Here is a 25,301-nt window from a genome sequence, read left to right on the forward strand (position 1 = left end):
ACAGTTGAAGAAGCTTCTTCAAGGATAATCTCAAAAGCCTAACTCATTTCATGTGTGTTTCAAGGAATCTGCCCCATTTCTTTATTCTACCCTCTGTATAAAAGATTTCAACTATCTTGAATCAAAGATCTAGGAAGACTGTATGTTTTTCAACGTTTCAAAAAAAAAAATTTCAAATTTTTAAAACAATAAAAAACATTACTCTCTAGAATTTTCCAGAAGTTTCTCCTGTGGGGCTAGAAACAATTTAATAATTTATTTAAACTGTTTCTATAAAAAAAAATTTTTTTGAGACAGGGTCTCCCAGGCTGGTGCTGGTCTGCAACTGCTGGATCAAGCAAATCCTCCTGCTGCAGCCTCTCAAGTAGCTGGGACTATGGGTGTAGGCCACCGTAGCTGACTATAAAATGATTTTATCAATTTCAATTAGCCTTCTAGAACTGACAAACTATCACACCACAGTGTTGTTTATGAAAGACTGTCAAGAGTCCACCTGCCCAACACAGCACAGTAGTTAATTTCTAACACATCTTGACCAGAGGTTCTTAAACTTTTTGCTCACAGGACTTCTTTACCTTCTTAAAAGTTATTAAGGCTCTCAGAGAATTTGTATTTACATAGGTTATGTTTATTAATATTTACTATATCAGGGATTTAAAATGAAGAAATTTTTTAAACGTAAGAATCTACAGCATATATTCCATTAGCCCTCAGAGAGACGATGTCATCCCATGTCAGATCAAAGTTGGAAAACTCCAAAAGAGAATGAGAATGAAAAAGCCAAATAACATTTTAGTATTGTTACGATAATACTACCTTGGAGACCCCTTGAAAGAACCTAGGGATCCCTAGAGAGCCCTGGACCACAATTTGAAAACCACTGATCTAGCCCAGAGGTCAGCAAACATTCTCTGTAATGGCCAGAAAATAAATATCTCAGGCTTCACAAGCCACACATTCTCTGTTGTCACTACTCAATTCTAGCACCAAAGTAGCCATAGACAGTATGTAAGCAAATGAACATGGCTGTGATCCAATAAAACTTTATTTACAAAAACAGACAGTGAGCCAAATTTGGCATAGGGGCCATTCTTATCTGCCAACTCTGTTTCAGATGATGGAATTCCAGGCAGGTGTTCAAATCATCCTGTAGAAATATTGTATTAAGAGGAAAGAATATTCACAATTGGCAAGTTGGGGAAAAGGCAGATTACAAAACCACATGTACAGACGGCCTCAATGTTTGTCAAAGAAATACATATATATTTGTGGGCTGGACACAGTGGTGCACACCTGTAATCCCAGCGTTTTGGGAGGCTGAGGTGGGTGCATCACTTGAGATCAGGAGATCAAGACCAGCCTGGCCAATATGGCAAAATCCCATCTCTACTAAAAGTATAAAAATTAGCCAGGCGTGGTGGTGCACACCTGTAATTCCAGCTATTCAGGAGGGTGAGGCACAAGAATAGCTTCACTTGAACCCAGGAGGTGGAGGTTGCAGTGAGCCAAGATCACGCCACTGCACTCCAGCCTGGGTGACAGGGTAAGACTGTCTCAAAAAAAAAAAGAAAAAAAATATATATGTGTGTGTGTGTATTATATATATGTGTGTGTATTAAATATATGTAAGTATACATGTTTAAAAATTGTAAAATGTCATACATCAAGAGTGATTACCTCTGCTTGATGGTTTCCATGTAAGTTTTTTCTACTTGTCTGTATTTCACATAATAAATAAGCATTACTGTTATGAAAATTGTTAAAGGTTTTTCTTAGATAATTAAAAGAAAAACAATATTTGGAAACATTATGTTTATTAATTATGCTGATTTCCTTTAAGAAACATGATGGTTTAACAGAAAAGCCTATTTGCTTACCAGTTCTATTGCAAACTGTCCGAGATGCCCCTTCAGTCCCATTTGGTCCTTCTGGAACTATTTCAAAGCAATACTTGGTTCCAGGGAACAAGCCACCAATGATAATACTTTGGTTGGTGGTTATTTCTCCCCAAGCAACCTCCTGCACACAGGATATGCATGTGATATGCATCTGAAAGGATTCTGCATCATGGCTACTCCATGCTAAGCCAATCTCCGTTGTGCTGACCACTGTCACTCGGAAGTCGGAAACTGGACCAGGGGCTATGCAAAGAAAGTAAACAACTAGATTAAAAATATATTTCTCCAGGAGATAGGGATGCCCCACTTCAGAAAATATTTACACTGAGATGAAATGTACACTTAGGACACCTGATTCCTCTCTTTGTCTTCTTTGTATCATCATCTACAACACAAGCCCCTCGGAAACAGCTGTTTCTGGCCATGGAGAGAGCATTTGACCATGAGAGTGCAGAAGCTCCGTGCTCACACTGCACAGTCATTCACAGGAAATGAGAGGAAGCGTGAGCTTCTGTGGTCCAGGGCTCAGGCTCTGGAGGAGAACCTTGGCCACACGGGCTGCTTTATCTTGAATGCATTACTAGCCTCCCAGAGCCTCTGTTCAGGGATGGACAGCAGAGACCACTCTTGACCCCCAAACTCCATTTCCCTGTTTTCCCTTCACCATACCCACCCAGATTTTTAGCACCGTGTGTGCACAGCTGTTCAAACAAAGACCACATTTCCCAGCCTCTCATGCAGCTAGATGTTGCATGTGACTAAGTTTTGGTCAACAGAGCGAGAGCAGAGGTACTGGGTGACTTCTAGGAAGTGTCCTTTAAGGGTGGAGCACAACCTTCTGCCCTTCCCCCTTCTTATAGCTAGAATGTGGATGCGATGACTGCAGCTCATGCTGCCTGGCTCTAGAACCAACACTACAGCGGTGGCTGCAGCTTCCTGATCCCAGCTGGTCCTGATCCCAGCCTGGTCCCCAGCTGTTATGAGATGACTTGTGCTCCCTCACTCCCAAATGTATATGTTTATGTCCTAACCCTCAAGACCTCAGAATGTGGCTGTCTTTGGAGACAGGGTCTTTAAAGAGGTAATTAAGTTAATGTGAGGTCATGAAGGCAGGCCCTAATCCAGCAAGACTGGTGTCCTTACAAAGGGAGATGAGGACATAGGCACACACAGACTAAGGACAACCACATGAGGGAGAAGACAGTCATCTATAAGCCAAGAGGGAGGCCTCAGAAGAAACCACACCTGCCGTTGCCTTAATCTTTAACCTTCAGCCTCCAGAACTATGAGAAAGTCTATTTCTGTTGTTTAAGCCACACAGCCTTTGGTACTTGTTCTGGTAACCCTAGCGAACTGATACACCAGCTCTTCCAATGATTCTGCGACACCAAATTGCCAGGTTTTGGTTAAAATAGCTCACAGTTTCTGTTTCATGCAATTGAGTCCTGGATAACCTCTACCGTCCCCATCCTGCCTAGCACTGGGCTTCTGTTACAGGAGGGACAAATAAACCCCTGTCTTGTTTAAGCCATGGATACTTGGGGGTTTTTCTTGTTGTTTTTAGTGGTGCTATTCGTGGCTGAACCTAATCCTAACTAATAAATAGTAAAAGAGTAAAGTAAAAGGTAAAGAAATACAAGTACATTTCATTTTCTCAAAGAGCCAGTCCAAAATACATCTGTAAGAATGCTGAGGTGTGCTTCCTGGGAAGGAATGGACATTCTTGTGGGATAAGCCCTGGGTCCAGAGCCACACACTCCTGGGTTCAAGTCCTGCTCTGCTACTCACTAGCTCTGTGGCCCTGGGCAAACTGTTCAGCCATGAGGGTGCCGTTCCCTCATCTGTAAAAGGGGACCCCAATACCTACCTTGGAGGCCTATAAATCTCCTGGCACAGTGCAAAATGCAGTGTTGGTGTCACTACTATTGTTTAATCGTATATAATCAATATTATACCACCATACCACTAGTGTACCATTACTGTTTTATTTTACATTATTGGACCTTCTTTGGAATCAAAAGCTTTTTATTTGCTGCATAAAATCTTATTTTTAAGGGACATTTAAACAAACAAAGATGAGATGCAGCTGTGCCAGTGATTCATTATAATGTCAGCACCCAAGACACAAGGGGACATGAATATCCAGGTCATTTTTGTCTCCATGTATTAATACACTCTAGGTCTCCTCCACACTGGAAAGAGAGTTACAAGCACAGGCTCCAGGTGAGAAATACCAGACGCTTAATCTCACCTCTGCCACTTTTCAGCTGTGACACCTGTCTAGCACCTCTCTCAGCCTTGGCTTCCTATCTATAAAACAAGGCTACTGCCAACCACATCGCAGGGCTGTTGTGAGTATACAATGTGCCAGTGCAAGGAAAGCATGTCACACGAAGCTTGGCATGTGGTCAGCTGACAGTCACCATTATTATATCATACATCCTGTGTTTGGGCCTACCAAGTAGCACGACAGCAGGAAAGGGTGGCGAGAGCCAGGCATGAACTCACGGGTGTGCACTTGGAGGAAGCCCGGTGTGCCCTCAGTGTCACCTAGGAAAGGACACACTGTGATGCGGTAGAAGGTGCTTGAGCGGAGTCCCGAGATGACAGCGCGAGCCTCACTGACGGTGAGATTGAGAGAATCTGTCTCCCCCGCCACGTGTATCTTGTAGGTATAGTTAGATGAAGACTCATTATCACCGACTTTCCAGGTCAGGGTCAGGCTTGTGGCACTGATATTCACAACGGTGACGTCAAAAACCTGAATAGCATCTGTGAGAACACAAGAGGAGTTCAAAATAACCAGAACGGCCAAGGCAGAGGGAGGGAGAGGTCATCAGGGCATGCTGTCGAGCCCAGGAAACTCTCTTGGGGGGTGTTCCTTCCTCCTCTGCACCATCAACCACGGCTAGGAAAGCATGAGGGTCCCAGCCAAAGTCAGGCATCATCAGGCGGTGAAGAAACCACCCAGCCAATGGCACCTACAGGGTTATTCTTTGTTCCTTTTTGCAAGTTGACTTTAGAGATTTGACCTAAATGATGACTTGGACTCTATGTGTGTCTTACCCTAGGGCCAGGGGCACCCAGAAAAGTTGTCAAACACAAATGATGCAAAAGCGAACACTGCGATCTACGTGATCGCCTGAGATCACAGAAGTCAGGACAAGGCAGGCCTGGGTTCTAGGGCTCACTCTGCTATGACACCCAATTGGGCCGCAGGAAATTCACTTGAGCTCAGCTTCCTCATCTATAAAACTGGAAGAGCAATCCTAACCTCAAGAAAAGACAACCCAAGTGCCAGTTATTCGCCACCTGCCCCCCCCCCCCCCCCGACGTATCTGCTGTCCTTCCCTCACCTGCTCTGTGCCCAGGAGCTTGACCCTGCCCAAGGCATCACAGGGGGGTCTTGCCATGTGGGCTGTGACCAGGTTCCACCATGAGCCAATGGGCAGGCCCCTGAAGGGCCACAGGAGAAAGGAGTCGGTGCCTTCCTCCATCGCCTCCTGCTCTGGGCCTCCTGTTCTAACACAGCTGTGTCCTCCACTGCCCCAGCTCTCACTAGGCTCCAGAAACACCCTGTCCTCCTCTAGCCCTTCAGCCCTAGAGGTGGCTTTCTGCCGTGGACGAGTCTTGGGTGCCCCAACAATGTCCTCTGATGGTTTCCTTAACCCTGCCCCACCTAACTAGTCACTTGAAAAGTGCAGGGTGCTCTGAGGTGGGTGGAAATGTGTGTGTGTGTGTGTGTGTGTGTGTGTGTGATTTGCAACAGACTGAATGTTTCTGCCCCCATAAAATTCCTGTGTTGAAATCCTAACCCCTGATATGATGGTTTTTGGAGGTGAGGTGGTGCTTTGGGGAGGTAATTAGGTCATGGCTTACCTCCCTCCCAAAGGTTATTAGTGCCCTTATCAAAGAGGCTGGAGAGAAACCCCTCCCTCACCCCTTCAACCACATGAAGACCCAGGGAGCCTGCAACCCGGAAGAGGAAGACGGTGTTCACCCAGAGCCCAGGCATGCTGCAGCACCCCAGTCTCAGACTTCTAGTCTCCAGAACCCTGAGAAATAAATGTTCATTGTTTACGCCATCTAGCGCATGGCCATTTGTTACAGCAGCCCAAACTGAATAAGATTTATTTATACACACACACTCGCCCCTTAGAGGGAAAGGCTACCATAATGATTATTTACCAAGCATGAAGACAGTTCAACGCAAACCAGGATGTGTGTGAATTCACACCACAAGAGCCTGAGATGTAATCACTACTACTTTGCTTTTGCTCAAACTGCTTTAAAAACCAGGGACCCCAGGCCCACACGAATTCATGAGTCATTTTAGCAAATCAGGCAAAGGGCCCTTCTCCTGGCTGGACCCAGCCCTGGGTGCATGGCTTGACGCAGGGCACACAGGCCAGATTTCAACCCCTTTCACCCTCTCACGCAAGCTTACCGTGTGCAGGACACCCCACCACTGCCAACCGCACCCAAGTAGGAGCCCCTTCCTCCTCCTCCAACTAACCCACCCTCTGGAATCCAAGCCCTCCTCACCCCAGAGCCTCCCGCCTGCCACTCCTGCCAGGTCACTGCAGACCCAATGAGGTCAGGCGGCCTCTCCTACAGCCGCTTCCTCCCCACCCACCCCGACGTTAGCAAAACAAGTACAAGGGGAAGGAAGGACACAAATGGACCCTCCTTCAATGTGGATACCAGGAAAAGCTGTCATTCCTTACAGACGTGGCTTCTCACCAATGTCTTGCCAAAACTTCTAGCCCTGTACAAGTAACACAGCCTGGCCAGTAACTACCTCTAGGTATTCCCAAACGTGTTCCCCTCCCGCTCTTTTCATCAAAGCCTCCAAATACTGGTGAACTTACAGAGTGAAAGTGCTGATAAATTATAGCGAGGAAGCAGCAATGTGCATTTCAACAAGCATTTCAACAGAAAGACTGGTACGAATTACGAGGGCAGGCGACAAAACGAAACTCACTTTCTTAACTCAAAGTAGGGGAAAAATAAGCAATGATTATCTATTTTTAAGAGGAAAGTATGACGCCAGTTTGTGTCATCGGCCACCACGCAGAGCTGTGAAAGACGGTGCGAGGCAGTGCCTGGTGCTCGCACACAGGGGCTGCTCCGTGTATTTGATTTCACTTAATGAGAGATGTGCACTGCCCATGGAGTTAAGAAGAAACTGAGCAGATCTGCTCTGTCCAAAATCTCCAGAAAGCTCCCTCTGACATCAAAACTAGTTGTTATGCAAGAAATCACTCAGAATCAGAATCACAGGAGACAGAACACTGCGCTAGGAAACTCTGGCTGCCACCATTTTACAAAGTTCAACCTACTTGTCCTGAACTCTATAGTCTGGGGCTGTCCTTCTGTGCCATTCGCTGCTTGGGAATAAACGGTGGCATTGTATCGGGTGCCAGGCTTTAACTCGACAAGCAGGACTTCCGTGTCTCGGGACTGCTGGCTGGAGGATGAGTCCGCAGGTCCCAGGAGGGACTCATTGTGCACAGGGGCGGTGGGGCTGCCTGCCCGGCTTCTCTCTGTGTTGCTCGCATCTGTTTCAAACACAGGAAACAAAAAGGCATCAACCACAAGAGGGACACATCCCCCATCTTCCTTTGGAGCCCCCCGCCCCATCAGATGGCCATCAGACAGCGGCCACAGTTGGTGCTCCATCAATATCTGCTCCCTTCCTCCTCCAGAGAGAGAAGCAGCCCCATAAAAAGACCTCATAGCTCCATCTCCATTTGTACTGTTATTCCAGTAGCACCACAGATATCTGGTGCTTCTCTTTCAAACTCTGCTAATTTCAGGTCATTCTCCCTTCTTTGGGACGTTATCTTCTCCTGTCCCAGCATGGATTTCCAGGGATAGCTCCGTGAAGCAGACTTTGCTAATCAGACCCCACCCAAGACACGTTTCCCAAGACCAGACCTTGGCTGGTGGGGCAGCTGCAAGGTATGAAACGGGAGCAGCTGGGCTCCTTGAGTGTGCAGAGGGAGCTGCTCTGAGAATGACGCTGATAAACAGAAAGCAGCAGGAGGGAGAGATGAGAATTGCCTCATCTCTTTCTCTAAGGCTTCCCACTAGCAGGAAAATCCACACGAGGCAATAAATTGTTCCTTCTGTCTGAGTTATCCAAAGTCTGGTTTCTGTCACTTGCAAGCAAGGATCCTGACACCCACTCTGTGGCTGTTTTCTTAAGTGTACAATGCAGGTTAAGTTCCTGTCCTCCTCGTGGAGTTAGCCTGGGGATCCTCTACAAATGCTCTGAAATCTGCAAATAACAACGCCAATGTCAACCAGCAGATGTGATAAGTTCCTCTGAAGGCCCAACTTGGGTTGACACAGCTGTTATTTGCTCAATTGAAAGACAGAAAGCTAAAGGGGCCTCTACTTTCCCGGGTACCAGACTCTAAAAGGTTTCAGTCCCTATTGCTGTTCTCAGCCCCAGTGTGTTCCCCTGTAAAATCAGAACACGTTTCCTTCCTTCCTCATGCAGATGGGGGATCAAACTAAAATGTGGAGGAAAGCCCTCTATAAATTCTAAATCTCCATACACATGAAAGATCAATTTATTTTTTAAAATATTAAGTTACTGAAAGTGAGAACCAGTAAGGGAGATGGGAGGTACCCTTTGTAACTCACCCAAGCCCCCTTCTGTGCCCAGGGGGTCTCCCTCCGTCTTATTTGATTGTAGAAGATATGGGTTGATGTTGTATTGAACCCCTGGCTTCAGGCCTGAGATATTGACTGCGAAGTCTTGAGTCGACTCCTCATGGCTTCCAAAGCTTTCAAGAAGCACCCGGCAGGAGGCAGTGCCATCGCCATTGCTCCAGGAGAGAGTAGCCTGCCTCACACCCGTGAGGGCAACACGGAGACCAGACACTGGAATCGGCTCTATTTTTAAAACATAACATGCATTAATGGAATAAGATATATGCAGTCACCTTCATTAAGAATGACTGGGGTTCAGTGCTGGGAGCAGGTTTTAAAAGAAAAGAAAAAAAGAAAGAATGACTGAGGTCACTAAGGTCCCGATGTGACTCACTAAAAATACTTCCTTTCTATCACAGTCCAATGCATTTCCATCATTTCACAGCAGGGCTGGGGGAGAAAATAACAACGCGGAAAAGAAGAAAAAACCTTAAAACTGAAATTGTTTAGGATCCACACTGGTCTCTAAGATTAACCCCAATAGTGACTGGACAGTCTTCTAAATTGTCCCTTTTAAATGGTAGCATTTAATTACATGTGTTTTAGATATCAGGAACAAAGCCTCAACTAAAGTGACTGCCTACTAATCTAAAGGTCTCAATTCAAGACAATGCAAATCATATCATTTTAAATTACCACGACATTTCAAGTAAGCAGCACATTCGATATCCCAGCCCTAAGGGGATTTTTCAGAAGACATTCCATCTCCACTATATCCTGGCCCTTCCTCCCATCACCTTATTTGGTTGATGGTGACATAAGTCAAACCACTTCACCCAAAATGACATGCACTCCCCTTCCTTTTCTGATAAGAACACGGAGACCCAGAGAGGCAGGGCGGTTTGCTCAAGAACACACACTCCCAGTAGCAGTGCGGACAGGAGAACCCAGGGCTGCAGCTTCACGTACAGAAAAGCACAGGTAGGGCTGCAGATAGAGCCCTGCCTGAGGGCTGCAGGGGTCTGAAGGTGAAGACATTGGCCTAGATGATTCTAAGGCACCATCCAGCTCCGAAACAGTGAGATGATTCCTCACAGCACGTCTGTCATGCAAAGATTTCTAAATCAAGTCAGTCGTGTCTTTTTGTTTTATTAAGTAACGCGGAACCAATAAATTCTCAGCTCGGTGACTGTGGATAGCTGTTATGAACATCACTGCACCACAGTGGTCTAGAGTTAGACTCCGGGTTCCAGCCCCACCACATGAAGCTCAGCAACTCTGAGACGCCGGAAGAAACTTAACTTCCCCACATTACAGCGTCTTCCACTGCAGCCCCCAGGGTTACTGTGAGGACAAAATAACAACAAGGACAGCGAGACACACGGTCCGTGCTCAATACGCAGCAGCTGACGGACCTGCTCCAATGCAGCCCTGTGCTCGGGGATTTAAGGCAGAAAAGGACGCTCAGCCCCTCTACCGGTGCTTCCTGCCCCTCCGCATCCCCTTTCCCACGGCCACCCCCTCGGGCTCGTCTTGTCCTCGTCACCATTTCCAAGTTCTGTGCTCTTTTCTCTCATTCTCATCTCTTCTGTCTTCTCCTTGTGCTCTCCTTCTTTTCCTCTCTTTCACAAGGTAACAGAGCAAACCTTTACGGCGGGTTCCCGGCCCCCCCGGAATAGGGCTCTGAGGAGCTCCAGGAATTTGTGAGGGTGCCCGTGACGCCCATTTCTTTGGCTCTTTTCTCTCCAGTTCTTCTTGTTTTTACTTATTGAGCTCCTGGGCAAGGTTTTGTTTAAAGAAATAGTTTCCTGACTAAAAATGTTGGAAGCCACTGGTTTCGTGTTTGCTGCTCCGCGCCGGACCTCGTTCACCTCCAGCCGTGGGGGTTCCAAGAGCTCAGGCGCCCATGGCCGACTCCAGCCCCTGAGATCACACCCCCCAGACCCCCAGATCACAAAACTAACAGAGGACCTCTTTTTTCAATTTTTTGGTTCTCTTCACCTTAAAAAAGAGTTTCTCCACCTGTTTTTTTAAAATGTTTGCTTCTTTTCAGCTTAAAAAAAGAGCTAAGTTGGCAGCTATAATAGATGGCTTAGGCATTGACATCTAAGATAAATCAAAATCTAAACTGTCAAATCTGAATTAAAATTTAAATATCATCCAGCTCTTATTTCATTTGAAACACACACTCCTCTATAAAATACACCAAACTTCCCTGCCCAACAGAAACTCCTGGGAATACAAACACAGCATCAATTTCCTGGGAGCTTGAAAGGCTGGTAATTACCATGAAAACACGTGTTTAAGGAAGTCTCTACTCCTGAGTCTTAACAGGAAAGTAGGTATTAACCAACAATAACAGAAGATTTTTAAAACCACACGGAAGTAGTTAGAACTTCCCAAAACAAATAGGGCCTTCATACTGAACGATGCGGCCACCAGAAATCCGAGGCTTGAAACCACACAGCACCTTTTCTCCTCTTCTAGTTTACGAAAACCACTCTCTTTCCAACAGGCAACTTGAATGGACAAGGCCCTAGAATACAGGATAATAAGAAATGGTTTGTCACCACCCCCGGGAGCCAGTCATCTTACCTGTGATGACATTTATGACTCTGGGATCTCCCCAAGTCTCATTGCCTGTTCCTGGAGTGATGGAGAACGCATATGAAGTTCCAGGACGTAAGCCTGTGATGTTACACCATGGCTGATACACAACAGTAACTGTCGTCTCATTTTCCATCTCATTCTTTACTACACACTTGTACTCGGAAGCAGCTGGGTCGTTACTTTCCCAGGTTAAGATCACATTGGTTGGACTGATGGAAACAGCTTTAATGTCAAACACAGGACTGGGCCCTATAATGTTTTCAAAAAAAAAAAAAAATTATTGCACTTCAAAAAGAAATGTAAGAGCGAGGTCTGCTCTATATGTCTAGTTTCCAGAAGTGACTTTCCAATCACAGAGTTTTATCCCTTGCTTCCTAGAATTCCCTGCACCGGAATTTATTTAAATCCATATGCATACATGTATGTGTGTATGTTAGTAAAACAGAAGCCTTTGAAACAGAAGCAAAACTGATAGAAGTTGGTCGTGTTGGCTATGACTTAAAAATGGGGTTAAGTCTGTACAGAAGCTGATACAAAAAGAGACCAAACTTTGGGAGGCCAAGGCGGACGGATCCCCTGAGATCAGGAGCTCAAGACCAGCCCGGCCAACATGGTGAAACCCCATCTCTACTACAAAAATACAAAAATTAGCTGGGCGTGGTGGCAGGTGCCTGTAATCCTAGCTACTCGGGAGGTTGAGGCAGGAGAATCACTTGAACCCGGGAAGTGGAGGTTGCAGTGAGCCGAGATCGCACCACTGCACTCCAGCCTGGGTGACAAGACTGAGACTCCGTCTCAAAATAAAAAAAAGAGATCAAAGATGCAAAATGAGTCCATCTCCCCATTTTCAGAAAACGCTGCATGATGCAGAAGCACATGCTAAATTTTTCGCCAAACCCTGACATCTAGAAGGAAGTTCAGTGGTTTTCTGACATAAAGATAGCAGGGGTGGAGCGACATAAAAAGAAAAGAACTGGTCTTGGAACCCAGGTCTGAGATTAAAGACCTGCTCCATCCATTAGCTGTGTGACCTAGAATTAGTCCCTTCAAACCTCTCCATCTCAAATTCCTCTGTTGACAGCTCTAGCACACCACACTAAACACGATGAATTATTATTGAACCACCATGATACGATAAACAAGGGATAAGATCTGGACATTAGAAATCTGGTTTCAGGGTCCAATTCTGCTAGTCACTCACCATGCAATTTTACTCAAAGTAATCTCACCTCTCTGAACCTTAGTTTCATCATCTTAGATGTACAAGATCGTAAACCAGTGGAAGCCATCAGGGTTACTAACTGTAGAACTACCAAATGGATGCATCCTAATTAAGCTGAAGACTGAGGAGTAACAACCAGAAACCGAAGAGTAAAACCCAGGTGATACGGCCGTCATTCTCAAGGAGCTTGGGACTAATCCGAAAGGAGTAAACATGGCATAAGTGTTACCATCTTGGTATGTGCATGGAAAGTGTGCCTCACCTGGCTCATGGGATATACAAACATTCATCCAATCAATAAAAAAACTGCAGGAAGCCAGGCATACTGGCTCATGCCTGTAATCCCAGCATATTGGGAGGCTGAGGCAGGCAGATCACTTGAGGTCAGGAGTTTGACACCAGCCTGGCCAGCATGGTGAAACCCTGTCTCTATCAAAAATACAAAAATTAGTTGGGCATGGTGGCAGCCACCTGTGATCCCAGCTACTCAGGAGGTTGAGGCAGGAGAATCGCTTGAACCCAAGAGGCGGAGGTTGCAGTGAGCCGAGATCGCGCCACTACACTCCAGCCTGGGCAACAGAGCGAGACTCTGTCTCAAAAGAAAAAAATTAATTAATTAATTAAAAAGGCAGGAGAAGAAACAAGAGAAGGGAAAATGGAACAAGCAGGGAAGGATCCTGTGGCCCACAATTCAATAAACACCATGCCAGAAGGCCCCTCCAGGGAGTTTCCTCTTTATAAAGTGACAAGTTCACAGAGTCAGAGTGGCATATTTGGAAGATGATCGCAGTTGCTTACATTTACAATCAATAACAATGACGGCGACGATAATGATAAAACAGTAACAATAGTTGCAGTGGTACAGGCAGCAAGAACAGCAGCACTCCTTTTGAGAGGCCGACCATGTCCCAGATGCTGTACAGTATGTTCTCATTTATGCCTCACAACAACTTCATGAGAAAAGTATGGCACCATTTTTTTTTTTTTTTTTTTTTTTTTGAGACACAGTCTTGCTCATCACCCAGGCTGGAGTGCAGTGGCACAATCTCAGCTCACTGCAACCTCTGCCTCCCAGGTTCAAGCAATTCTCCTGCTTCAGCCTCCTGAGTAGCTGCGATTACAGGCGCCCGCCACCACACCCGGCTAATGGCACCATTTTAAAGAAGGAGAAATGCTTTAAGAAGTAAATGTTATTGATTCACACAGGAATTCTGGGAAGGTTTTGGAAAAGCAAGTTCTTAAGTTCAGAAAAGAAATCACAGTTAATATTTTTTGGCCAAATGTTTTTTTCTGCATCTTCTGAAATGATCATATGGTTTCTGTCCTTCATTCTGTTAATATGGCATAGCACATTTTGTTGTTTCGCACAAGTTGAACCCTTTTTGCATTTCTAGGAAGAATCTCACTTGATCTCTTTAATATGCTGTTAAATTAGGTTTGCTAGTATTTGGTTAAAGATTTTTGCATCTTGGCCTATAGTGTTTTGGGTTGTAGCCTTGTCTGGTTTTGGTATCAAGGTAATGCTGGTCTTGTTAAATGAGTTTGGAAGTATTCTCTCTTCCTCAATTTCTGGAAGCATTTGAGAAGAATTGTCATTAGACCTTCTTTAAATGTTTGGCAGAGGACTGGGTGTGGTGGCTCACACCTGTAATCCCAGCACTTTGGGAGGCCAAGGTGGGGAGGTCACTTGAGGCTGGGAGTTCAAGACCAGCCTAGGCAACATAGTGAGACCCCATCTCTACAAAAAAATTTTAGAAGTTAACTGGATGTAGTGGTGCACACCTATAGCCCCAGCTACTCGCAATGCTAGGCAGAAGGATCATTTCAGCCCAGGAGTTCAACTTACAGTGATCTATGATCACACCATTGCATTCCAGCCTGGGTGACAGAGGAAGACACTGTCTCTTAGAATAATAATAATAATAAATAGAAATGGGAGATGTTCTATTACTGATTCAACCTCCTAACTCATTACTGGATTATTCAGATTTTCTCTTTCTTCATAATTCAATTGTAGTAAATGGTATATGTCAAGGAATTTATCCATTTCTTCCAGGTTATCAAATTTGTTGGCATATAATTGTTCATAATTGTTCCTTTGTATGTCTGTGGTATCAGTTTATAATGTCTCTCATTTCTGATTTTCTTTGAGTTGTGTCTCTTTTTTCTTAGTCTAGCTAAAGCTTTGTCAATATTCTTTATCTTTTCAAAAAAACGATTTAGTTTATTGATCTTTTCTATTGCTTTTCTAGTGCCTATTTCATTTATTTCAGCTTTGATTTTTATTATTTTGTTTCTTTTACTAATTTGAAGATTAGTTTGTTCTTGTTGTTCTAGTTCCTTAACATGCCACATCAGGTTGTTTACTTGAAGGTTTTGTTTTTTGCTTTTTTCAGACAGGTTCTCAATACCCAGGCTGGAGGTGTGAGCTTGCTTTTGTTATATATATATAGATGGAATCTTGCTCTGTTGCCCAGGCTGGAGTGCAGTGGTGCAATCTTGGCTTACTGCAATCAATGCCCTCTGGGTTCAAGCAATTCTCCTGCATCAGCCTCCCTAGTAGCTGGGATTACAGGTGTGTGTCACTACACCTGACTAATTTTTGTATTTTTAGCAGAGACGGGGTTTCACCATGTTGGCCAGGCTGGCGTCAAATTCCTGACCTCAAGTGATCCACCCACCTCAGCCTCCCAAAGTTCTGGGATTACAGGCACGAGCCACCATGCCCAGGGAGCTTTCTTTTTTGATATAGGAGTTTATTGCTGTCAACCTTCTTGGAAGGGTTACTTTTGGTGTATCCCATAGGCTTTAATATATCGTGTTTCCATTTTCATTTGCTTCAAGAAATTTTTAAATTTCCCTTTTAATTTCTTCACTGACCCATTGATTGTTCAGGGGCATCTGTGACAAAACAATTAACAATAGTTACTGTGGGAGATGGCAAGATCAGCATCACCCCTACTGGGGACCTGACCATGTCCCAGATCCTGTACCAGGGATATACAAGCATTTTCTAACTTATGTCTCACAGTAACTTCATGAAGGTGGTTATGGCACCATTTTAAAGAAGAAGAAGAAATATGTTAACAAATTTGCTTAAGAAGTGATGTTTGTCTCAAGATATTTTTTAGTTTCTCTTTTAATTTCATCATCAACCCATTAGTTGTACAGGAGCATGTTGTTCAATTTCCATACACCTGTGAATTTCCTGAAGTTCCTCCTGTTATTTATTTCTAGTTTGATGCCATCATCAGAAAAGACATTCAATATGATTTCACACTTCTTAAATCTGTTAAGACTTGTTTTGTGGTCTAACATATGATCTACCTGGAGAACGTTCCAAGTGCAATTGAAAAGTGTATATTCTGTAGCTATTGGATGGAATATTCTGTATATGTCTGATACATCCATTTGGTCTAAACTGTAGTTTAAGTCTGATGCTTCCTTATTGATTTCCTGTCCAGATCATCATTCACTGCTGGAAGTAAGGTATCGGAAGTCCTCTACTATTAATGCATTGCAGTCTATCTCTCCATTCAGACCCATTAATATGTGCTTTATATATTTAGGCATTCCAATGCTGGTTACAATTGTTAAGACTTCTTGATTAATTGATCCCTTTATCATTATAAAATGATGTTTGCTGTCTCTATTAAAAGTTTTGAACTTAAAGTTTATTTTATCTGATATAAGTATAGCTACTCCTGGCTCTCTTTAGATTTCCATTAGCATGGAGTATCTTTTTTCATCCCTTCACTTTCAATCTAGGCATATCCTTGCAGGTGAGGTGAGTCTCTTGTAGACAGCATATTATTGAGTTTGTTTTTTTTTTTCTTTTTTTTAACCCATTTACACACTCTGTGTCTTTTGACTGGAAAATTTAAACCCTTTACTTTCAAGGTTATTATTGATAGGTAAGAACTTACTACTGCCATTTGGTTGTTTTCCAGACTTTTTGTTCCTTTCGTCCTCTCTTACTATCTTCCTTTGAGGTTAAGTGACATTCTCTAGTAGCATGTTTTGATTCCTTGCTTTTAATTTTTGTGTATCTACTAATTTTTGTGTTCTTTGTGGTTACCATGAGGCTTATAAAAAGAATCTTATAGTTATAACAGGTTATTTTATGTGGATGACAACTTTGATCACATGCACAAAAACTGACCTCTACACTTCTAGTCCATTCCCCCGCCATATTATGAGTTGTTTATGTCACCATTTACATCTTTTTATATGCATATCCCCCCACAAGTTACTGTAGTTATTATTTTTTAAGTATTATCTATTAACTTTCATACTAAAGATACGTACAACCATTACAGTATTCGTGTATTCTGAATTTGGCTGTGTATTTTACTAGTCTTATCCTTTCATATGTTTTCAACTAATCATTAGTGTCCTTTTCTTTTGGCTTAAAAACTCTCTTTAGTATTTCTTATAAGACATGTCTAGTGGTGATGAATTCCCTCAGCTTTTGTTTCTCTGGGAGTGTCTTTTATCTCATCTTCATTTTTGAAGGCCAGTTCTGCTGGGTATAGTAATCTTGGTTGGCAGGTTGTTTTCCTTCAGCACTGTGAATGTATCATCCCACTCTCTCCTGGCCTGTAAGTTTCTGCTGAGAAGTCTGCTGCTAGCTAAAGTGGAGCTCCCTTATATGTTATTTGCTTCTTTTCTCTTTTTGCTTTCCAAATCCCCATTGTCTGTGATGTTTGACAATGTGATTATGTTCTGGAGTAGTCTTGTTCGAATTGACTCTGATTGGAGTCATTTTTCATTCCCATACCGGATACTTATATCTTTCTCCAGGTTTGGAGAGCTTTCTGCTACTATTTCTTTAAATAAGCTTTCTACCTCTTTATCTTTCTCTTCCTCTAGATGAACTCCAACTCAAATACCACCTCTTTTGATGCTGTCCCATAAATCGTATAGGCATTCTTCATTCCTTTTTATCCACTTTTTCTTTTTCCTCCTCTGACTGTATATTTTCAAATAATCTATCTTCAAGTTCAAAGATTATTCTTCTGCTTGATCAGTTCTACTCTTGGTGCGCTCTACTACATTTTTCATTTTGTTCAAAGTATTTGTTACCTTCAGAATTTCTGTTTGCTTCTCTGTTAATTATCTCAATCTAGTCACTTACTGTTTCCCTCATTTCTTTGAATTCTTTATCTGTATTTTCTTAAAGTATGCTAGGCTTCCTTAAAACATGTATTTTGAATTCTCTGCCAGACAGTTCATACACTTCCCATCTCTTTATGGTCAACCACTTGCACTTTATTTTGTCTCTCTAGTAATATCATGTTTGCCTGACTATTCTTGATCCTTGTTACTCTGTGTTGATGTCTGTACATTTGAAGAAGTAGGTTCTTATTCCAGTCATTGTAGATTGGCTTCCTCTGGAAATGCCCTTCAATAGTAAGCCTGTCCAGAGATTTCTGGGCACACCATCTGGTATGGTCCCAACCCCGAGGACTACAATGGCCACTGAAGTACTAGAGGGTGCCCTAAGCCCAAATTTTTGTAACAATACTTAACATAAGCTCCCTAGGAATTTCTTTTATTTATTTACTTTTTTTTTTTTTTTTTTTTTTGAGACACAGTCTTACTCTATCGGCAGTGCAGTGGCACCATCTCCACTCACTGCAACCTCCACCTCCTGAGTTCAAGCAATTCTCTTGCCTCAGCCTCCCGAGTAGCTGGAATTACAGGCACACACCACCACACCCAGCTAATTTTTGTATTTTTAGTAGAGACAGGGTTTTGCCATGTTGGCCAGGCTGGTCTCGAACTCCTGACCTCAGGTGATCACCTGCCTTAGCCTCCCAAAGTGCCGGGATTATAGGCGTGACCCACTGTGCCCAGCCCCCTAGCAATTTCTAAAAGTTTCTCATATTACCCTAGAAAAAATTCAATGATTTAACTGTGTATGTGATACTATCAATACTTCTAGAACTAACAAAACTATTGTATCACAATGTTTTTTATGAAAAAAATGTAAACAATTTAAATAATCTACCTTCTCAACAACAGGGGAGTAAATAATTTACAATGCTTCCAGACAAGTAATTCTTCAACACTGTGGTCTCAGGGCCCTTTTAACTGCTTAAGAATTATTAAGGCTCTTGGAGAATTTTTGTTTATATGGGTTATCTTGATTAATATTTACCATACTGTATTATAAATTAAAAAGATAAAGTTTTTTAAACATAACAATACAAAAGCATACATTCCATTAGCTGTTAGAGTGACAGCGTCATCCCATATCATACAGAATCTGCAAAACTCCACTGTACACTCATGATAAAATGAGAGTAAAGAAGCCAAATAACATGTTAGTGGTATTATGATAATACCCAGAAATACCTTGAAAGAATCTAGGAGACCCCTAGAGGTCTCTGAACCACAGTTTTAGAATCACTGATCTAACCCAGGTCTCAGCAATGGTTTTCTGTAAGGGCCAGAGAACAAATAGTTCAGGTTTTACAAGCCACATATTCTCCACTGCCACTACTCAATTCTAGCATGAAAGCAGCCATAGGCAGACTCAATAAAACTTTACTTACGCCTGGCGCGGTGGCTCAAGCCTGTAATCCCAGCACTTTGGGAGGCCGAGACGGGCGGATCATGAGGTCAGGAGATCGAGACCATCCTGGCTAACTCGGTGAAACCCTGTCTCTACTAAAAATACAAAAAACTAGCCGGGCGAGGTGGCGGGCGCCTGTAGTCCCAGCTACTCCGGAGGCTGAGGCAGGAGAATGGCGTGAACCCGGGAGGCGGAGCTTGCAGTGAGCTGAGATCCGGCCACTGCACTTCAGCCCGGGAGACAGAGCAAGACTCCATCTCAACAAAAAAAAAAAAAAAAAAAACTTTACTTACAAAAACAGGAAGTGAGCCATATTTGGCCCAAGGACCATTATTATCTACCAACCCTGATTTAGACAACAGAATGCCAGGCAGGTATTAAAACTGTCCTGTAGAAATGTACATACTCACAGGGGAGAATACTTGTAATATATTATTGAGCAACTACATGTAAAGGATGACCTTGATACTTGTAAAATAAAAAAAAACATATATATATGTACATACATACACACACAGGCACGTATACATCTTAAAATTGTAAAACTCGTATATCAAGTGATCAGTGGTTATCTCCAGTCAATGATTTACTTGTTATTCTTTTCTTCTTGTCTATATTTTATATAATGAATATGCATTACTATCATTATAAAAATTGTTTTAAAGGTTTTCTTAGGTAATTGAAAGAAGAACAATATTTGGAAAACATGACATTTTAAATTATACCGATTTCCTTTAAGAAACATGACTGTTCGGTAGAAAAGCCCATGCTTACCTGTAGCACTGGGAGTTTTCTGAGATGCTCCATCAGTCCCATTAGATCCTTGTTCAGGTGTTCTTAAACTATCATTGGCTCCAGAGTCTTCGCCACCCTCACTGGTATTTGTTGGCACCTGAGGTGATCCAGTTTCATTCTGTTTGTGAAAGGATTCTGCTTCACTGCCGATCTGAGCTACCCCACTTTCCCCTGTGGCAACAGTTGTTACTGAAGGGTCACGAGTTGGATCGGGGGCTATGCAAAGAAAGTAAACAATTAGATTAAAAATACATTTCTCCAGGAGACAGGGAAGCCCCACCTCACACACTATTTACACTGAAATGAAATGCAAACTTAGGAAAACTGATCCCTCTCTTTCTCTTCTTTGTATCATCACCTACAACATGAGCCCCCTCAGAAACTGCTGTTTCTGGCCACATGGAGAGTACCTGGCCATGAGAGTGCAGAAGCTCCGTGCTTACACTGCACACAGTCATTCACAGGAAATGAGAGGAGGCGTGAGCTCCTGTGGCCAAGGGCTTAGGCTCTGGAGGAGAACCTTGGCCACACTGGCCGCTTTATCTTGAATGCATTACTAGTCTCCCAGAGTCTCTGTTCAGGGAGGTGCAGCAGAGACCACTCTTGACCCCCAAACTCCATTCCCCCATTTTCCCTTCATCATACTCCTGGAGATTTTTGGCCCTGTGTGTGCATGGCTGTTGGGAACAAAGATCACATTTCCCAGCCTCCCATGCAGCTAGATGTTGCACGTGACTAAGTTCTGTCCAACAGAGGGTGACCAGACGTTCTGTCTGACTTCTAGGAAGAGTCCTTAAGGGTGGAGAACAACCTTCTGTCCTTCCTCCTTCTTATACCTGTAGTGTGGATGCGATGACTGGAGCTCACGCTGCCTGGCTTCCAGCACTACAGCGGTGGCTGCAGCTTCCTGATCCCAGGATCACAGCTCAGAACATACACCCCTGGATCCAGCAACTACAGCAGGGACTTCCTGATTCCTCCCTCTGCTGTCTGTGACCAAGGTGGTGACTCTCTAGGAGGTCAGTTCTGCAGCCTTAGTCTGGGAGTCATTTCTCAGGGCTAGGCCTAAAGCCTGTTCCCCAGCTGTTATGAGCTGACTTATGCTCCCCCACCCCCAAATTCGTATGTTGAAGTCCTAACCCCCAAGACCTTGATCTTATTATAGCAGCCCTGGCAAACTAATACAGCAGCCCTTCCAATGACTCTGTAAACTCTCACTTCCCAGGGTAAACCCTTTCAGTTAAAATAGCTCATGGTTTTTGTTTCCCACAACTAAGCCCTGGCTAACACTCTACGATCTGCGGTAGATGTCTGCACAGAAGTGTTCTTCTGCAGCAGTGATTCAAGCCTGTACAAGGTACCCACCACTTTATTTATTAAACTAATTATCAGGAAGAAAAACCAACTGCAGAACTCTTCCCATTGTTTGTACAGGCTCTAATTACCATTAGTAATGGAGATTTGCTTTATTAGAGGGTTTCAGCAAGATCTGCCCTTGTGTATGCTTCCATGAGTACAATCTAATTATGTTATCTCTATTTTATCTCACAAACTAAGATTTTACCAATCAGGAAAAAAAAGTTCCCAAATTTTGGGAAGAAACAAAAGCCACTGTTTTTTGTTTTTTGTTTTTTTTTTTTCCCTAAATGGTACATTTTTTAAAACTACCAACTACTATTATCTTTAATTCTTTTTTTTTTTTTTAAACGGAGTTTCACTCTTGTTGCCCAGGCTGGAGTGCAATGGCATGATCTCAGCTCACTGCAGCCTCCACCTCCCGGGTTCAAGCGATTCTCCTGCCTCAGCCTCCCAAGCTGGGATTACAGGCGCATGCCACCACGCCTGGCTAATTTTTTGGTATTTTTAGTAGAGACAGCGTTTCACCATGTTGACCAGGTTGGTCTCAAACTCCTGAATTCAGGTGATCCGCCTGCCTCAGCCTCCCAAATTGCTGGGATTACAGGCATGAGCCACCACAACCAGGCTTCAATTCTTATAGAAATGTTTTATGACCAAAAAATTAGTAAGATCAGATTGTCGGGGCCAAAAAATAAATAAATAAATGATCCCAGGATGGATGGTGCTTTCAGCTGAATATATTTAAGCTTCTGTAAAAAGCTTCTAATCATATCTTTTTTTTTCTCATTTTATTACACTGTCAGCAGTGTCAGCAGTTGGGACTCAGCCCTGTACATGAAAGCAAAACATGCAGGAGTCCAGGTCTCGTTTTCCAAAGGTTATGCCAACCTTGCACACCATTCTTTAAATGTAGCAATGTAGCAACAAAAGGGCAATGTAGCAACACAAGAAAATACTTAAAGGATAACAGTACATAAACAATAATACAAATACTGTATTACAATTTCAACTAAGTTAAATCGCCCACAAATGGGGCTTGAAAAAAATTACAGAAAATATAAATTTTCATCACGATTGCACAATTGATTAATTTTTCTTTCCTTTGTTGTTTCCACCCTTACTCCTACTTCTAAAGAAAAACTGGGGCTGGGCGTGGTGGCTCACACTTGTAATCCCAGCACTTTGGGAGGCCGAGGCAGGTAGATCACCTGAGGTTATGAGTTCAAGACCAACACGGGGAAGCCCTGTCTCTACTAAAAATACAAAAAATTAGCCGGACATGGTGGCACATGCCTGTAATCCCAGCTACTTGAGAGGCTGAGGCAGGAGAATCGCTTGAACCCGGGAGCCAAGATGGCACCACTGCACTCCAGCCTGGGCAACAGAGCAAGACTCCGACTTAAAAAAAAAAAAAAAAAGAAAGAAAAGAAAAGAAAAAGAAAAATTGGAAACCGAGCAGGTTTTATTTAATAAATTAGCATTAGCATTTTCACATTGCTGTTAATGTTGCTATGTGTCCATTAGAGGGCAGTAGCGAACAACACAAGAATGGAAAGGAAAACGGTACTCACGGTCACCTGCGCACAGGATCTGAAACAGAAAAAGAAAACGGAAGTCAGCAGATTCATTCAGCCATGGAAAATGCAAATCAGAAATAAAGCAGTTGAGGATTTAATAATGGGGGTGGGGTGGTAAGAAGAACATTAAGCAAAGGTCGGCTGGTCACGGTTAGGGCGTCTTGGGACATTAAACACAAGGAATCATTGCAACCTCGGGTCAATTACAAAGGATTAACTGAGTTATGTGGGGGCTGGCGGCTGCTGACTCCCAGTGCCCAGTGTTTCTCCCCAGACACATCCCCCCACCTCCAGCCCTCTCCCCAGAGCAACTCCCCAGGTCAGCACCTCCCTCTACCCACTGTGCGATGAGTTGAAGCAGAAGGACATAGAAGCAGACACCAGATTGTTGGGGCCAAAAAAGGGTAGTTGGGTGGGTGGGAGGGGGGTACCAAGACCAGCACACCCCTTCCCCAGACCCATTTCCCAGTCCTGACAGCACGGTGGAAACCAGATGTGCAGCAGAAGAAATCCACTGGGTTTGGGATTTTCACTGCACAAAAATTCATCTTTTTCTATCAGTAGGTGGCAGTAAAATTTTTTAATCACATGTCAAGCAGCTTTGGGAAGAATTAGTGTTTGACACACAAGAGGCCTTAAAGGTTTAGCTGACAGTGTCAGCTGGGGAAGGGAGCAGCCCTCAAGGATATTCATTGTGATCCATAATTATTTCCCTATACTTTAAAAACCTAAAGTGATTCAAGGTTGTACACTCAATTGTTTCATAAACATCTTTTTGGTGAATAGAATTTTTTTTTAAGTAGGATTGTCACAAAGAATAACATAATTAAAAAGGACCCCAGTGGAAAAAACCATCCTCCTACTTTCCATGACACTTAGAATAAAATTCAAACCCAACCACAACCCACCAGCCCCTCTGGTCTCACTGCCCACTCACATTCTCGAAACTGATTCTCCCCTAGAGCCTTTACATATTTACTCCCTCCCACAAACACATTCTGCCCAGACCTTTTCATGGCCTGCCCAAAACGCCACCTCCTTGGCAAGTCCTTCTCCAAGCAGCCATGGAAACCAACACCCCTCACTCTCCATCCATCACTGACTCCTCCAACCACACTGTGTGCTCCATGAGAATAGAGACCTTGTCTGTGCCCCGTGGCTAGAATGGTGGACACAGCAGGCGCTCAATAAACGGCACTGGAAGGAAAGAACGAACCCAGAGGGGAAAGTCTTACCCCAAGGTCCTCCAACTCTCAAACTTCCCATTCCCACCTTCCACCCTACCGTCAAGTCCTTCGCATCTCGGGCCTACCATGTTTCAGCTCATCTTTCTCCTCCAGCCCCTGCCCTTCAATCTATGCTGAGCCTCAATCCACAGTCTATGATGAATCACAGGAGAGAGGGAGAAAAAAGAGAAGTCATTAACTAGGCAAGTCGCACAGGGCAGCAAACATTTTTTTGCCCAGTTAGGGGAAAGATTAAAGTAAAAGCACTGTGGGAGGCTATACTTGGAAATGCATTCTGTAGATAAAAAGGAACTCTAACTTACTAAGTACCTACTATGTAACAGGCACTGTGCTAGGCTTTCTACATCCCTTGTCTCAGCACAGAACCATGGAGTGACGGCTAAGAGCTGGGACCTGGACTTAGACCACCTGAAGGACGTCGTTCACTGCTTCTGGCCATGTGACTGTGGGCAGGCAGCTTGCTTAATTAACCTCTCTGTCCCTCCCTGTCTGTAACTGCCAACAGGACGATCCCTGCTTTAACGAGAGTTAAGTTAAATGATGTATTGGCGCTGCTGTTGTCACCATGATCATCCTTAACCACTTCACAGCAACCCTGTGAGGCACTTTTATCCCCATTTTACAGATAACACCACCGAGGCTCAGATCCTCCTGATAGAAACCAATGTGTAATCTGAAGCTCATACTCTCCCCAGCATTGTTTTCCAAAGTATTTTTTGAATAATTTATTTTTATAATTGATTTATTTATTTTTTAAGAGACAAGGTCTCACTCTGTCACAGGCTGGAGTGCAGTGGGACAACCACAGTTCACTGCATCCTTGATCTCACATGCTCAAGCGGTCCTCCCACCTAAGCCTCCCAAGTAGCTGGGACTACAGGCATCCCCCACCACGCCCAGCTCATTTTTTTATTTTTGTACGGGGACAGGATCTCACTTTGTTGCCCAGATTGGTCACAAGCTGCTGGGCTCAAGCAAGCCTCCCACCTTGGCTTCCCAAAGTGCTGGGATTACAGGCAGGAGCCACCATGCCCAGCTTTTTTCTCCAACTATTTAAATAGACCAACAACCCAGCTGCAGAGGGCACGGAGGTCCAGAGACAAGAAGTGGCTTGCTCACGGACGCACAGCCAGAGAGGACGCACAAGAACCAGAACGCAGATCTTGACCTCCACCACTCTCCCTTACATCTTCACAGCAAAGTCACTAGTACAGATGACCCAAAGCTTCTGCTGGTCCCCGTAGCTGGACAGAAGGAGCAAATACTAAGAAAAGAGATCAAGCTCACGATTCAGCAGTGACAGACACGGGAAGAATGCAGTGCGGCCCACAGTTCTGGCCAAAGACTTCC

General features: G+C 43.7%; 1 protein-coding gene across 2 annotated transcripts in view; it reads right to left on the reverse strand.

The window, feature by feature from the left end:
- Nucleotides 1-25,301, reverse strand: part of PTPRJ (protein tyrosine phosphatase receptor type J) — a 186,902-nt gene that overhangs the window by 36,022 nt on the left and 125,579 nt on the right. The window contains exons 2-8 of one of the 2 annotated variants that reach the window (XM_023215615.3): nt 22,699-22,717; nt 19,748-19,984; nt 11,157-11,420; nt 8,553-8,804; nt 7,241-7,459; nt 4,407-4,670; nt 1,878-2,141 (exon numbers count right to left, since the gene is read on the reverse strand). In XM_023215615.3, the coding sequence (XP_023071383.1) occupies nt 1,878-2,141; nt 4,407-4,670; nt 7,241-7,459; nt 8,553-8,804; nt 11,157-11,420; nt 19,748-19,984; nt 22,699-22,717 (1,519 nt within the window). The remainder of the gene's footprint in view (nt 1-1,877; nt 2,142-4,406; nt 4,671-7,240; nt 7,460-8,552; nt 8,805-11,156; nt 11,421-19,747; nt 19,985-22,698; nt 22,718-25,301) is intronic. The other variant, XM_023215616.3, reaches the window with a different exon arrangement.

The sequence above is a fragment of the Piliocolobus tephrosceles genome, chromosome 13 (genome assembly GCF_002776525.5).
Source record: "Piliocolobus tephrosceles isolate RC106 chromosome 13, ASM277652v3, whole genome shotgun sequence".
In the NCBI taxonomy this organism is placed as follows: domain Eukaryota; kingdom Metazoa; phylum Chordata; class Mammalia; order Primates; family Cercopithecidae; genus Piliocolobus; species Piliocolobus tephrosceles.